This window comes from Triticum aestivum, chromosome 1A, assembly GCF_018294505.1.
Source record: "Triticum aestivum cultivar Chinese Spring chromosome 1A, IWGSC CS RefSeq v2.1, whole genome shotgun sequence".
In the NCBI taxonomy this organism is placed as follows: Eukaryota; Viridiplantae; Streptophyta; class Magnoliopsida; order Poales; family Poaceae; genus Triticum; species Triticum aestivum.
The window spans coordinates 570,485,898-570,501,037 of NC_057794.1; the positions used below are offsets into that span (position 1 = coordinate 570,485,898).

The 15,140-nt window shown below is 45.7% G+C and overlaps 1 protein-coding gene across 1 annotated transcript in view; it reads left to right on the forward strand.

Moving 5' to 3' along the window:
• Positions 1-10,313: 10,313 nt before the first annotated feature.
• LOC123068679 (uncharacterized) overlaps positions 10,314-15,140 on the forward strand; it is an 8,911-nt gene continuing 4,084 nt past the window's right edge. The window contains exons 1-5 of the mRNA XM_044491301.1: positions 10,314-10,709; positions 12,364-12,407; positions 12,713-12,827; positions 12,916-12,994; positions 13,705-14,354. Coding sequence (XP_044347236.1) covers positions 10,529-10,709; positions 12,364-12,407; positions 12,713-12,827; positions 12,916-12,994; positions 13,705-14,354 — 1,069 coding nt within the window. The 5' untranslated portion in view covers positions 10,314-10,528. The remainder of the gene's footprint in view (positions 10,710-12,363; positions 12,408-12,712; positions 12,828-12,915; positions 12,995-13,704; positions 14,355-15,140) is intronic.

The window sequence follows — 15,140 nt, forward strand, 5'->3', positions numbered from 1 at the left end:
ATGGTTCCCGAACCCGTAGGGTCTACACACTTAAGGTTCGATGACGCTAGGGTTATAGGGAATAGATATACGTGGTTACCGAATGTTGTTCGGAGTCCTGGATGAGATCCCGGACGTCACGAGGAGTTCCGGAATGGTCCGGAGGTAAAGATTTATATATGGGAAGTCCTGTTTTGGTCGCCGGAAAAGTTTTGGGTTTTATCGGTAATGTACCGGGACCACCGGGAGGGTCCCGGTGGTCCACCAATTGGGGCCACCAGCCCTGGAGGGCTGCATGGGCCAAGTGTGGGAGGGGACCAGCCCCAGGTGGGCTGGTGCGCCCCCCCACCAGGGCCCAAGGCGAAGAGAGAGAAGGGAAAAGGGGGAAACCCTAGGCTCAGATGGGCCTAAGGCCCACCTAGTGGTGCGGCCCCCCTCTCTCCCCCCTTGGCCGCCCCCTAGATGGGATCTAGGGCTGGCCGCCACCCCTAGGGGTGGAAACCTAGGTGGGGGCGCAACCCCTCCCTTTCCCCTATATATAGTGGGGGTTTTGGGCTGCCAGAAACATGAGAACATCTCCTTCTTGGCGTAGCCCTACCCCTCTCCCTCCTCGTCTCTTGTGGTGCTTGGCGAAGCCCTGCTGGAGTACCACGCTCCTCCACCACCACCACGCCGTCGTGCTGCTGCTGGATGGAGTCTTCCCCAACCTCTCCTTCTCCCCTTGCTGGATCAAGGCGTAGGAGACGTCACCGGGCTGTACGTGTGTTGAACACGGAGGTGCCGTCCGTTCGGCACTAGGATCATCGGTGATTTGGATCACGACGAGTACGACTCCATCAACCCCGTTCACTTGAACGCTTCCGCTTAGCGATCTATAAGGGTATGTAGATGCACTCTCCTTCCCTTCGTTGCTAGATTACTCCATAGATTGATCTTGGTGATGCGTAGAAAATTTTGAATTTCTGCTACGTTCCCCAACAGTGGCATCATGAGCTAGGTCTATGCGTAGTTTCTATGCACGAGTAGAACACAAAGTAGTTGTGGGCGTCGATTTTGTCAATTTACTTGCCGTTACTAGTCTTATCTTGATTCGGCGGCATCGTGGGATGAAGCGGCCCGGACCGACCTTACACGTACTCTTACGTGAGACTGGTTCCACCGACTGACATGCACTAGTTGCATAAGGTGGCTAGCGGGTGTCTGTCTCTCCCACTTTAGTCGGATCGGATTCGATGAAAAGGGTCCTTATGAAGGGTAAATAGAAATTGGCATATCACGTTGTGGTTTTCGCGTAGGTAAGAAACGTTCTTGCTAGAAACCTATAGCAGCCACGTAAAAACTTGCAACAACAATTAGAGGACGTCTAACTTGTTTTTGCAGCATATGCCTTGTGATGTGATATGGCCAAAAGGATGTGATGAATGATATATGTGATGTATGAGATTGATCATGTTCTTGTAATAGGAATCACGACTTGCATGTCGATGAGTATGACAACCGGCAGGAGCCATAGGAGTTGTCTTAATTTATTTATGACCTGCGTGTCAACATAAACGTCATGTAATTACTTTACTTTATTGCTAAAGCGTTAGCCATAGTAGTAGAAGTAATAGATGACGAGACAACTTCAAGAAGACACGATGATGGAGATCATGATGATGGAGATCATGGTGTCATGCCGGTGACAACGATGATCATGGAGCCCCGAAGATGGAGATCAAAAGGAGCAAAATGATATTGGCCATATCATGTCACTATTTGATTGCATGTGATGTTTATCATGTTTTACATCTTATTTGCTTAGAACGACGGTAGCTTAAATAAGATGATCCCTCACTAAAATTTCAAGAAAGTGTTCCCCCTAACTGTGCACCGTTGCGAAGGTTCGTTGTTTCGAAGCACCACGTGATGATCGGGTGTGATAGATTCTAACGTTCGAATACAACGGGTGTAAGCCAGATTTACACAGCAAAAACACTTAGGTTGACTTGACGAGCCTAGCATGTACAGACATGGCCTCGGAACACGGAAGACCGAAAGGTCGAGCATGAGTCGTATAGAAGATACGATCAACATGAAGATGTTCACCGATGTTGACTAGTCCGTCTCACGTGATGATCGGACACGGCCTAGTTGACTCGGATCATGTTTCACTTAGATGACTAGAGGGATGTCTATCTGAGTGGGAGTTCATTAAATGAACTCAATTATCATGAACATAGTCTAAATTGTCTTTGCAAATATGTTGTAGATAAATAGCTCACGTTGTAGCTCCCTGTTTCAATACGTTCCTAGAGAAAGACCAAGTTGAAAGATATTGTAAGCAATGATGCGGACTAGGTCCGTAGTCCGAGGAGTGTCCTCACTGCTACACAGAAGGCTTACGTCTTTGATGCACCGCTCGATGTGCAAACCCCTACAACGTCGTCTGTGGATGTTGTGAACACCTGACAGACACATCCTGATGACTACTTGATAGTTTAGTGCACCATACTTTACGGCTTAGAATCGGGATTCCAATGACGTTTTGAACGCCATAGAACATATGAGATGTTCCAAGAGCTGAAATTGGGATTTCAGGCTCATGCCCGTGTTGAGAGGTGTGAGACCTCTGACAAGTTCTTTTGCCAACAAGATGGAGGAGAATAGCTCAGCTAGTGAGCATGTGCTCAGAATGTCTGGGTGCTACAATCACTTAAATCAAGTGGGAGTTAAACTTCCAGATAAGATAGTGATTGATAGAGTTCTCTAGCCACTATCACTAAGCTACTAGATCTTCGTGATGAACTATGACATGCAAGGGATGGAGTTGATCCCGGAGCTGTTCGCGGTGCTTAAGACCGCAAAAGGTAGAAATCAAGAAGGAGCATCAAGTGTTGATGGTTTAACAAGACCACTGGTTTCAAGAAGGGCAAGGGCTAGAAGGGAAACTTCATGGATGGCAAACCAGTTGCCGCTCCAGTGAAGGAACCCAAGGTTGAACCCAAACCCGAGACTAAGTGCTTCTATTGTAAGGGGAACGGTCACTGGTAGCGGAATTACCCCAAATGCATGGTAGATAAGAAGGCTGGCAACTTCAACAAAGTATATACGTGTTATTAATGTGTACCTCGCTAGTACTCCTGGTAGCACCTGGGTATTGGATACCGGTTCAGTTGCTATTACTGGTGACTTGAAGCAAAAGCTACGGACTAAACGGAGACTGGCTAAGGGCGAGGTGACGATGTGTGTTGGAAGTGTTTCCAAAGTTGATGAGATCACCATCGCACGCTCCATCTGCCTTCGGGATTAGTATTGAACCTAGATAAATGTTATCAGGTGTCTACGTTGAGCATGAATATGATTAGATCATGTTCATTGCAATACGGTCATTCATTTAAGTTAGAGAATAATGGTTATTCTGTTTACATGAATGATACCTTTCATGGTCATGCACCCTATGTGAATGGTTCATTGAATCTCGGTCGTGGTAATACACATGTTCACGCCAAAAGATGTAGAGTTAATAATGATAGTACCACTTTCTCGTGGCACTGCCGCTTAGGTCATATTGGCGTAAGATGCATGAAGAAACTCCATGTCGATGGATGTTTGGAGTCACTTGATTTTGAATCGCTTGACACATGCGAGCCATGCCTCATGGGCAGGATGACTAAGACCCCGTTTTCAGGTACAATGAAACGGGCAAGTGACTTGTTGGAAATCATGCATGCTGATGCGTGTGATCCAATGAGAATTGAAGCGTGCGGTGGATATCGCTATTTTCTCATCTTCACTGACGATTTGAGTAGATATAGGTATATTTACTTAATGAAGCACAAGTCTGAAACGTTTGAAAAGTTCAAGCGATTTCAGAGTGAAGTTAAGAATCATCATAACAAGAAGATCATGTTCCTACGATCTGATCAAAAGGGGATTTTCTGAGTTATGAGTTTGGCAATCACTTAAGACATTGTGGAATTGTTTCACAGTTGAAGCCACCTGGAACACCACAAGGTAATGGTGTGTCCGGACGTCGTAATCGAACCTTATGAGATATGGTGCGATCTATGATGTCTCTTACCAATCTACCGTTTTCATTTTGAGGTTATGCGTTAGAGACAGCTGCATTCACTTTAGATAGGACACCATCTAAGTCCGTTGAGACGACGTCGTATGAACATTGGTTTGGCAAGAAACCAAAGTTGTCGTTTCTTAATGTTTGGGGCTGCGATGCTTAAGGCTTCAGCCGGAGAAGCTCGAACCCAAAGCGGACAAACACATCTTCATAGGATACCCAAAGGTGACAGTTGGGTATACCTTCTATCTCAGATCCGAGGGCAAATTGTTTGTCGCTAAGAACGGGTCCTTTCTCGAGAAGGAGTTTCTCTCGAAAGAATTGAGTGGGAGGAAGATAGAACTTGATGAGGTTGTCGAACCTTTATTTCAACCAGAGAGTGATGCAACACAGAAAGATGTTTTCTGTGGCAGCCTACGTCTGTTGAATAGGAAGTTAATGATAGTGATCATGAAGCTTCGGATCAAGTTGCTATCGAACCTCGTAGGTCGACAAGGATATGTACTACTCCTGAGTGGTACGGTAATCCTGTCTTAGATATCATGTTGTTAGACAACAATGAACCTACGAGCTATGGAGAAGCGATGGTGGGCCCGTATTCCGACAAATGGTTAGAAGCCATGAAATCCGAGATAGGATCCATAAAGTATGGACTTTGGTGGACTTGCCCGATGATCGGCAAGCCATTGAGATAAATGGATCTTTAAGAAGAAGACGGACGTGGGCGGTAATGTTACCGTCTATGAAGCTCGACTTGTGGGAAAGAGTCTTTTCACAAGTTCAAGGAGTTGACTACGATGAGAATTTCTCACCCGTAGCGATGCTTAAGTCCGTCGGAATCATGTTAGCATTAGCTGTATTTTTCGATTATGAAATCTTACAGATGGATGTCAAAACAAGTTTTCTTACCAGTTTTCGTAAGAAAAGTTGTATGTGATACAATAAAAGGTTTTGTCGATCCTAAGGATGCTAAAAGGTATGCTGGCTCCAGCAATCCTTCTATGGACTAGAGCAAGCATCTCGGAATCGGAATATATGCTTTGATGGAGTGATCAAAGCTTTTAGGTTTATACAATGTTTGCTAGAAACTTGTATTTACAAGAAAGTGAGTGGGAGCACTACAACATTTCTGATAAGTATATGTGGATGACATATTGTTGATCCGAAATAATGTAGAATTTCTGGAAAGCATAAACGGTTGTTTGAAGAGTGATTTTCAAAGGAAGACCTGGATAAAGCTGCTTACATATTGGGCATCAAGATCTATAGAGATAGATCAAGACGCCTGATGATACTTTCAAAGAACGCACACCTTGACATGTTTTTGAAGGAGTTCAAAATAGATCAGTCAAAGAAGGGGTTCTTACCTGAGTTGTAAGGTGTGAAGTTGAGTAAGACTCAAAGATTGACCACGGCAGAAGAAAGAGGAAGGACGAAGGTCGTCCCCTATGCTCTTGTCATAGGCTCTATACGGTATGCCATGCTGAGTACCGCACCTGATGTGTGCCTTGCCACATGTCTGGCAAGAGGGTACAAAGGTGATCTAGGAGTAGATCACCAGATAGCGGTCAAAATTATCCTTAGAGGAATAAGGAAATGTTTCTCGGTTATGGAGGTGATAAAGAGTTCGACGTAAAGAGTTACGTCGATGCAAGCTTAACACCTATCCGGATAGCTCTGAGTAGAGATACCGGATACGTATAATGGAGCAACAATTTGGAATAGCTCCAAGTGGAACGTGGTAGCAGCATCTACGATATAAAGTTTTGCGAAATACATAGGGATCTGAATATGGCAAGACCCGTTGACTACAACCTCTCTCACAAGCATAACATGATCAAACCCAGAACTCTTTGAGTGTTTATCACATAGTGATGTGAACTAGATCATTGAGTCTAGTAGACTCTTGGATGTTGGTCACATGGCGATGTGACCTGTGAGTGTTAATCACATGGCGATGTGAACTAGATTATTGACTCTAGTGCAAGTGGGAGACTGTTGGAAATATGCCCTAGAGGCAATAATAAATTGGTTATTATTATATTTCCTTGTTCATGATAATCGTTTATTATCCATGCTAGAATTGTATTGATAGGAAACTCAGATACATGTGTGGATACATAGACAACACCATGTCCCTAGTAAGCCTCTAGTTGACTAGCTCGTTGATCAATAGATGGTTACGGTTTCCTGACCATGGACATTGGATGTCGTTGATAACGGGATCACATCATTAGGAGAATGATGTGATGGACAAGACCCAATCCTAAGCCTAGCACAAAGATCGTGTAGTTCGTATGCTAAAGCTTTTCTAATGTCAAGTATCATTTCCTTAGACCATGAGATTGTGCAACTCCCGGATACCGTAGGAGTGCTTTGGGTGTGCCAAACGTCACAACGTAACTGGGTGGCTATAAAGGTACACTACAGGTATCTCCGAAAGTGTCTGTTGGGTTGGCACGAATCGAGACTGGGATTTGTCACTCCGTGTAAACGGAGAGGTATCTCTGGGCCCACTCGGTAGGACATCATCATAATGTGCACAATGTGACCAAGGAGTTGATCACGGGATGATGTGTTACGGAACGAGTAAAGAGACTTGCCGGTAACGAGATTGAACAAGGTATCGGGATACCGACGATCGAATCTCGGGCAAGTATCGTACCGCTAGACAAAGGGAATTGTATACGGGATTGATTGAATCCTTGACATCGTGGTTCATCCGATGAGATCATCGTGGAACATGTGGGAGCCAACATGGGTATCCAGATCCCGCTGTTGGTTATTGACCGGAGAGTTGTCTCGGTCATGTCTGCATGGTTCCCGAACCCGTAGGGTCTACACACTTAAGGTTCGATGACGCTAGGGTTATAGGGAATAGATATACGTGGTTACCGAATGTTGTTCGGAGTCCCGGATGAGATCCCGGACGTCACGAGGAGTTCCGGAATGGTCCGGAGGTAAAGATTTATATATGGGAAGTCCTGTTTTGGTCACCGGAAAAGTTTCGGGTTTATCGGTAATGTACCGGGACCACCGGGAGGGTCCCGGTGGTCCACCAAGTGGGGCCACCAGCCCCGGAGGGCTGCATGGGCCAAGTGTGGGAGGGGACCAGCCCCAGGTGGGCTGGTGCGCCCCCCACCAGGGCCCAAGGCGAAGAGAGAAGGGAAAAGGGGAAACCCTAGGCTCAGATGGGCCTAAGGCCCACCTAGTGGTGCGCCCCCCTCTCTCCCCCCTTGGCCGCCCCCTAGATGGGATCTAGGGCTGGCCGCCACCCCTAGGGGTGGAAACCTAGGTGGGGGCACAGCCCCTCCCTTTCCCCTATATATAGTGGGGTTTTGGGCTGCCAGAAACACGAGAACATCTCCTTCTTGGCGCAGCCCTATCCCTCTCCCTCCTCGTCTCTTGCGGTGCTTGGCGAAGCCCTGCTGGAGTACCACGCTCCTCCACCACCACCACGCCGTCGTGCTGCTGCTGGATGGAGTCTTCCCCAACCTCTCCTTCTCCTCTTGCTGGATCAAGGCATAGGAGACGTCACTGGGCTATACGTGTGTTGAACACGGAGGTGCCGTCCGTTCGGCACTAGGATCATCGGTGATTTGGATCACGACGAGTACGACTCCATCAACCCCGTTCACTTGAATGCTTCCGCTTAGCGATCTACAAGGGTATGTAGATGCACTCTCCTTCCCCTCCTTGCTAGATTACTCCATAGATTGATCTTGGTGATGCGTAGAAAATTTTGATTTTCTGCTACGATCCCCAACAGCATTTACCAAGGAAGGGCGGGAAAAGTGCCAGCCAGTAGCTCACTGGCGATCGTGATCCATGTCGGCGACAATGTCTATCAATCCTCAAGGACATGTATCGAGAAGCGTTCTGCAACAGCAATGGCCGCCAAAGTCATCGACGTCGTCTTGTTGCATGCAGTGTACAATACTACATACATGGCAAAATAGTCTCACACTAGTTAAGACTGGAACCGTCGTGGCTAGGACGACGCCCACCTCAAGCAGCGCCGTTGTGTCACCCTTCTCTACCGAGAGCATCTACAACCGGACTTGGCAAATCCGACCCCCTATACGTCCGCTGACGTGCCCGGACACATCCGTGGGCGCATCCGGACGGGCCCTCATATTTCCCTTCCGGCATCCACATATCTCAAATCCAGACTCTAAAATCCATGCATGTCAATCATAAAAGACAATGTCGCTCATAAATAACAAATGTTGGTACGGAGCATAGATAGTGTTTACATAAAATTTATTTGAAGTGCCACGTCGGTATCCAATATATCTCAACATCTCTCATACAAAAATCCAACCAATACAATCAGACATGTAAGATGTAGGATATTACCATGAGGGTCTGAACCTAGGCAAAATCTTTGCCTTGTGTGCTCCCAATCAGATCCTCTGTGTGCATTCCGCCACATGAGCAACCCTATCAAGGAATCTGCCGGTATGATGGACCAACACATCGTGCCATGTTATGTTTTATGGAGAGATTTCACTAGTGAAATTATGGATCCTAGTCCATTCATTCTTATGCTTTCAACCTCGATCAACACTCTTTAATTCTGTTTTAGTTCTGAACTTCTATTTCCTCCACTTCAATTGTCAATTCCTCGATGAGTTACATTAATCCTTGTAACTAGGAAGGCTAGTATACTAACAATCTCACTGGTTTTGTTGGGGGCTAAGACAAGCACTATAGTTGTGTGCATGTATTGATCATTAACTATTGTTCAAGCACTCCTACTGGTTCGGTAAACCTTGAAGTCATCCACTTGAGGGAAATTGTTGTTTGCCAACAAACCATTGCACTTGGAGGGGGGGGACACTACTGCAAAATGGGCTTAAGACGACACATCTATCACACACCCTTGGACCGAATTGCGTGTGGTGTAGGTATCACAAACGGTAGGAAAATAAAAAGATAATCCTTGCAATAATGCATTAGTGATCAATATGCTAGAGCGGGTCGCTATCGCTTTAGAAGAAACGTTTCTTTTGCATGACTTGGAGGAAAATAAAGAAAATGATGCGCCCCCACTAGTGATATCTCTAGTAATGAATCTTATGATGCCATCAACAACCTTAAGTTCCTCGGTTCGGTGAGGGATCGGACCAGGTAGCACTATTTTTCCTAGAGGGGGCCTACTTCTGGCTGGGTGGTCAGAGTCTTCCGCACATCGCGATCCATGCTCCTCCAGTGATGGAGCTCGGTTGACACGAAAGATAGGTCCCATAGTTGGTTGGGGCTCAGGCCAGGGCTCACTGAGGTGCGTACATGGTGCTCTAGAGATCATCATTGTTGTCGAAGAGGCACCAAGAAGAGATCGTGGGGGCTGCTGGAGTCCATGAAGGCTATGCTCAATTCATGCCAAAAGATAGTGGTGTGGTGGGCTGGAGCTGGGCTAGTGTGAGACGAGCCAGGTGAGCCAGATGTTTCCCTGTCAAATGGTCCAAATCTCCTCAAAATGGGCTGCCAGCCCATGAAATCGATCTAGGGCCGGAGCCGGGCCGCTAAACGGCTCATGGAATCCCCACTTTTCTTTCGAGAAGCCAGTTTTCTGACTGATGAGCAAGAGTCGAGGAGTTTACGGGTCGAAGCATTGCCGAACATGCCCTAAGAGGCAGTCTACCATGTTTTTTGTTTGACTAGGTATGCCTAACCTCGACTGGAACACGTCGCGTTGCTAGAAAGAAACACACGATGCAGTGAATAGTCCTCCCGCGGTTGCGCACTTCCCGAGATAGCACCGCGCCTCGTTTTCGCCTCTTCTACTCGAGGCAGACAATTAATTCGAGGAGCGCGCCGTGCTCATCCAACGCTCCCCCGTAAACGCCCGGTCAAACCAATTAATCGCCGCGCGCGGAGATAAGCACCCTGACGGAGAGATAAGCACGAAGAACAAATGCGCGTTCAATCGGAATACACGTAAAAGTACGTGCTTTTGTATTTTTAATAATATATAAATAATAATAATAATAATAATACATACATACATACATACATAGATGGTGTACTTGTATTTTGATGATTTTATAATTTAATAAGCCATAAAGAGCATATATAGGGTATTTCTATATGGTAAATGACCCAATTTCTGCGTGTGGGGGAAGAGTAAAGTTTGTAAAGTAAAGCGGAGCAAATCGCCGTCCCCGTATTTATTCCTTCCTGGAGAGACCGCAACCCAACCCAACCCACCCGTCCATCCGCCCGCCCGTCGGCCCAGCTATATAAAGCCGGGCGCGGAGGAGCGAGGGGGAGGAAGGGTTTTGGAACTGAGGCCGCCGTTGCGTCGCGTTGCGTGCGAGAGAGAGAGAGAGACACAGAGCCGACTGAAGCCGCCGCAGCAGCGCGCCGCCGAAACAGAAGCCGGCCTCGCTCCACCGCCGCCCCCGCGCCCGCGCCTCGCGTCTCCGGTCCCGAGGGGCTTGCTGGTCGGCGGCCGCGGCGGCGGAGGAGGGGATCCCGGCGGCGAGGATGAGCGGCGGCGCGGGGGGCGGGAAGGGGGCGGCGGCCGCGGGGCCCGTCCCGCAGGTCTCGAGGAAGCTCGTACAGAGCCTCAAGGAGATCGTCAACCGCCCGGACGCCGAGATCTACGCCGCGCTGCGCGAGTGCTCCATGGACCCCGACGAGGCCGTCAGCCGCCTCCTCTCCCAAGGTCCGCCCGCCCCCTCCCCTCCCCCCTCCCCCGCGCGCCCGTGATTCCGCCCCTGTTTCGCCGCCCCTCCGCGGGCGGGCGGGCTCCCCCCTCGATGCGCGATTGGAGGGCGGTTCCTCGCCGCTAGGGTTCTTAGGAGGTTCTGGCCGATGCGGAGTGATTCGTCGGTCCTTGCAGCCACGGCCGCGCCCCGTGCGTGCCGTGTCCCCTACCGACTAGCTGGAACCAGATGAGCCCGTTCGGTTTCCCTTTCGGCCTTCCTGCGGATTAGTACTGGCGACATAGCTGTTCATTAGGTTATAAGTTGACTTAGGAGTTGCGTTGGTCTCGTTCAAATCATGGCCTGCTTCTACATTTTTAGGGTTCCTATTTAGACCACCTGCTGAATGCAAGTAATGGCCACCGCTTCCCGTTCTGGGTTGGAGGGTTGGCTGATTCTGTTTGTTTTCTGTTGTTCGTCCTTTCATTTTGTTATTGTTGTATATATGGGGAGGGGAATCAGGGAGCATGGGTCTTCGGGAGAAAGGGGATAACTGGTATCTTTGATGTGGGCCGATTTAGCAACGAGATTTCAAAAGGGGTGCTCTGATAGATATGGCTCCTGGGCTGGAGGCGTTTAGATTGGGAAAATAGATGGATGCTTGTCTTGCTGGCCAAACTTTGGAAGGTGAAAGCACTTTTGATCTGCTTGTTTTTATCAGGTTTGCTTGTCTGAAATCGGTTAGGTGTTGCTATATCGATTGGGAAATGGTCATTTTCGTTATACCTCTATTGTACATCAGGAGGAAAAGTGGCACAGTCAGATTTGCTACTTTTGTAAACTTGAGTAGCTTGTGCGCTTATCTTAGAGAAGGTATTTTGATGTTTTCTTTGTGGAGAAAGCATGGAAGGGATTTCCTTGCGCTCCTTTGATTACTATAATTTCTGTTTGCCTGTGTATACATTAAAGTTGTTCCAGAGAAGCATTCCATGCATATATTTTACATTTTTTTTGCTCTTATCCCCTTGGTTGATGGTTGCTTAGTTTGATCTTGTATAATTTGGCAGATGAGATGTTCTCTATGAACACCATTTGCCTCCCTATAACGTGCTGTTTCTTACTTTATGAGGGTTAGTGAATGGATAAGGAGTGGGATCTGTAATTGTATGATCTCTTAGGCCGCGCGGGATCGGTGTAATCTATTGCGGAGGTGTTTAACTTATGCCTGTATCTTAACGGCCGCTGAGTAATTTTCAGCTGGAAACAAAACGACGGGCCGTGACCTGTATTTTTTACAGGGTTATTTAAAAGCAAAACGATAATCCAAATACGGCCTTATGTGTGGATGTGAAGGTCGTAAAATACATTCTTGAACTTACCTGACATGGTCGGAATGGTGTGGTTTTGGAATTAATGATTACACTGTCTCTTGGTCAGAGTTTAAGTGAGTACTTGTGTACACATACATAGTTTGTGAATGTAGACATGATTTCAATTCTTGCCATACAATTTTTTTTTTCATTTCCTACATTTGCTTTGCATTTTATCATCTTAGATTCTACTCACCAGCTTACATTACCTTTATGTGGTGGTAACCATAGATTATGCCAATTAGCTACCAGTTGAAGTAGTGTAAATATCTCTTATCTCATGTACCACTGTTTTTTTTTTCAGATACCTTTCAAGAGGTAAAGAGCAAGCGTGACAAGAAAAAAGAGGTCAGTAAACCATGTTCCTCAAATATATGTGCCATGTATTCGTTAAGTGTTCAGTTTGTCTCATAACTAGTGATCGGGTTTTACCTGTGTTGCCAATGAATTGTAGCTAACCTTTTTCTCATGATCGTACTTCATTACCATGAACATCCAAGTACCCATACAGAAGATACTTTGTCCATGCAAAAGTTATTTTGCTCTGTTTGATTTTTCTGCCAATAGTTAGCAATGTTAAGTTATTCCTTTGGTTTTTGTTTCAAAATACAAGCAGTGATGGAAATAACAGATAGGTATGTGTGCTTTCATAGGTTAAAGAGACTCCTGAGCCAAGGTCTCGAGCGGCAAATAATGCTACCAGTCGAGGTGTAAGAGGCGGTCCAGATCGAGGTGGGCGAAACAACTCTGCTTACAACAGCTCCATTGGTAATAGAAAAACCACCATCTGTATCTTTGAGGCTGTTCTTGTTTATAATTCTTTTTTCACCATTTACTTTTGCTTTAAAAAAATCAGATAACATGACCTCAAGGTCATCTGTCTCAGGATCTGGTATGCCATCAACCAATTCCACCCAGAAGCAAACAGTTTCAAGGTAAGGAACTTCGCTTCTTACCTGAAGGGCAACTGCTCAGCCTGCTTTTTTAGTAAGCGCAATTTATGATTAGAAATCTATTTGCCTTTGTGCAACCCTCATCTGTTGTCCCCCGAGGTGCATTGTAACTATTGATGCCCCTGCGATGTTGTTCAAACAGTTGTAAAAACCGCATGAGTTATACAAACAATTATTTTGTTAGAAGATTGGAACACAATAGTTCTTCTGTCATGTATAGGGATAGGGGGGCAGCCATCTTAAGAGGTACAATGTTCTTTTAATAAGAAAGAACAAGCCTAGAGATGGAGATCGATCAGTATACTTCTAAGTTGACATGTATTACATACGGGTCAAGCAGGTCCTCACATATAAGGGGCATTTTGTATCCATCAATTGATCAAGCAATGAATGTTCAGTTTCGTTATCAGTCTATTCATCCCTGCAGTTTGGTTTATCAGTCTATTCATCCCTGCAATTTGGTTTATCAGTCTATTCATCCCTGCCTATCCTCATGGTTGTAGTTGTGTGCTTTCTCCAGTTTTCTGGTTGAGGAGAATAATTCAATTCCATTAAAAAAATGCAGTGTTGTTAAATCTGAGTCAAACAATGCGTTCATCAGTTAATCATACAAATTGTCTGATGTATTGGTGATTTCAGATAGTTTTCTTTTCACCTGTTCTGATATACATGTTCTGTTTTGTCTGTTGTAGTTCCTCCGTGAACAAAAATCTGGTTGCTGATGCACCGTCAGTACCACCACAAACATCATCTGGGTTTCAGCATGGCTGGTCTGGGACGCCAGGTCAGTTGTCAATGGCTGATATTGTGAAAATGGGTGGCAGGCCACAGGCTCAGGGGAAGCCTTCTACCAAGACTGTGGTCACAGCGGACAAAGGATATGCTGGACAATACCCATCTTTGCCCACCACTGTAAACCAGAATGCAAAACAATCTGCGAGCACAGTTGCACCAACAGAGCTTGACCAGGGGTTACCTTCTGCGCAAGATTCTGTTCTGGTTAAGGACCACAGTCATACAGCTGCTGATAACAAGCAGAAATATGATAATGATTGGTCTCCACAAGATGACCCGCCAGCAGGGAATCAATCCTCCATCCCTGAGACATCTGGGGACCCATCATTATTTGAGGCACCATTACATCCATCGACGCATGTTGCTGATGCGGTTTACTTGCATGAAAATTCTTATTTGGATGATAACATCTCTGCTGCAATGAGATCAGGAAATGCTTCTGAGAGACACTTGGATCACTATGGAGGGAATTCTGAATATAATGATGGATTATTGCAGAACTCGAGTACCTATCTGGCTCAGACGCATTCTCACATAGAGGACCAAGGTGAGTGCTAAACTAAGTTCAAAGTATCTAGTTCTTTGCTGGTTATACTTTTGAGGTCCAACATTTGTTTTTGAAACATCCATGCATTATTGTTCCATGTGAGAATCTTGTATATCTGTGGTGAACTTTAATGCTTTGAATAGGCAACACAGCATCGTTTATGAATTTGTTTTGACTCTCATTTAAAGATAATGTGTGTGTATCCAATATTCATGCTTAATCAGAACTGTTGTAAAATTGTTTGAGCTATATTTTTTATGTGGTAGAATAATTTAACCGTTCTAGAGATGAAAGACAAATTTCTTTGTCCAATTGATACAATTATTATGAACTTTTATGTTACTCTGCCTATATGCATCTGTGTTGGAAAGGTACTAGCAACATATACCGATGACTTCAGATGACTATTATCACTTGGTGCTATTTAAAAAAAATAGACATCTTAACGCATATTTTAAACAACCCAGAAAGCACACTGTCCATTCCTGTCTGCATAAACTTCGGACTGACAATTTTGAAAAAAATAGATTGTCACAGCAGATTGAAAGAAGCCAGATAGTATGTTTCTTTCTGAATATACCTCAGACTGGCATGTTCAGTTCCTCCTGTTTTGCTGAATAGTGAATATACTTCAGACTGGCATGTTCAGTGCTTCCAGTTTTGTATCATGATTTGCTTCACATGTTGTGCATAACAAATATATTTGTTAACCCTTTTTCAACTGGTTGGTTGGTTTTTGTTCTGGAAGTTGCATAAGTTTTTTTTTTTTGCACACACCTGCACATG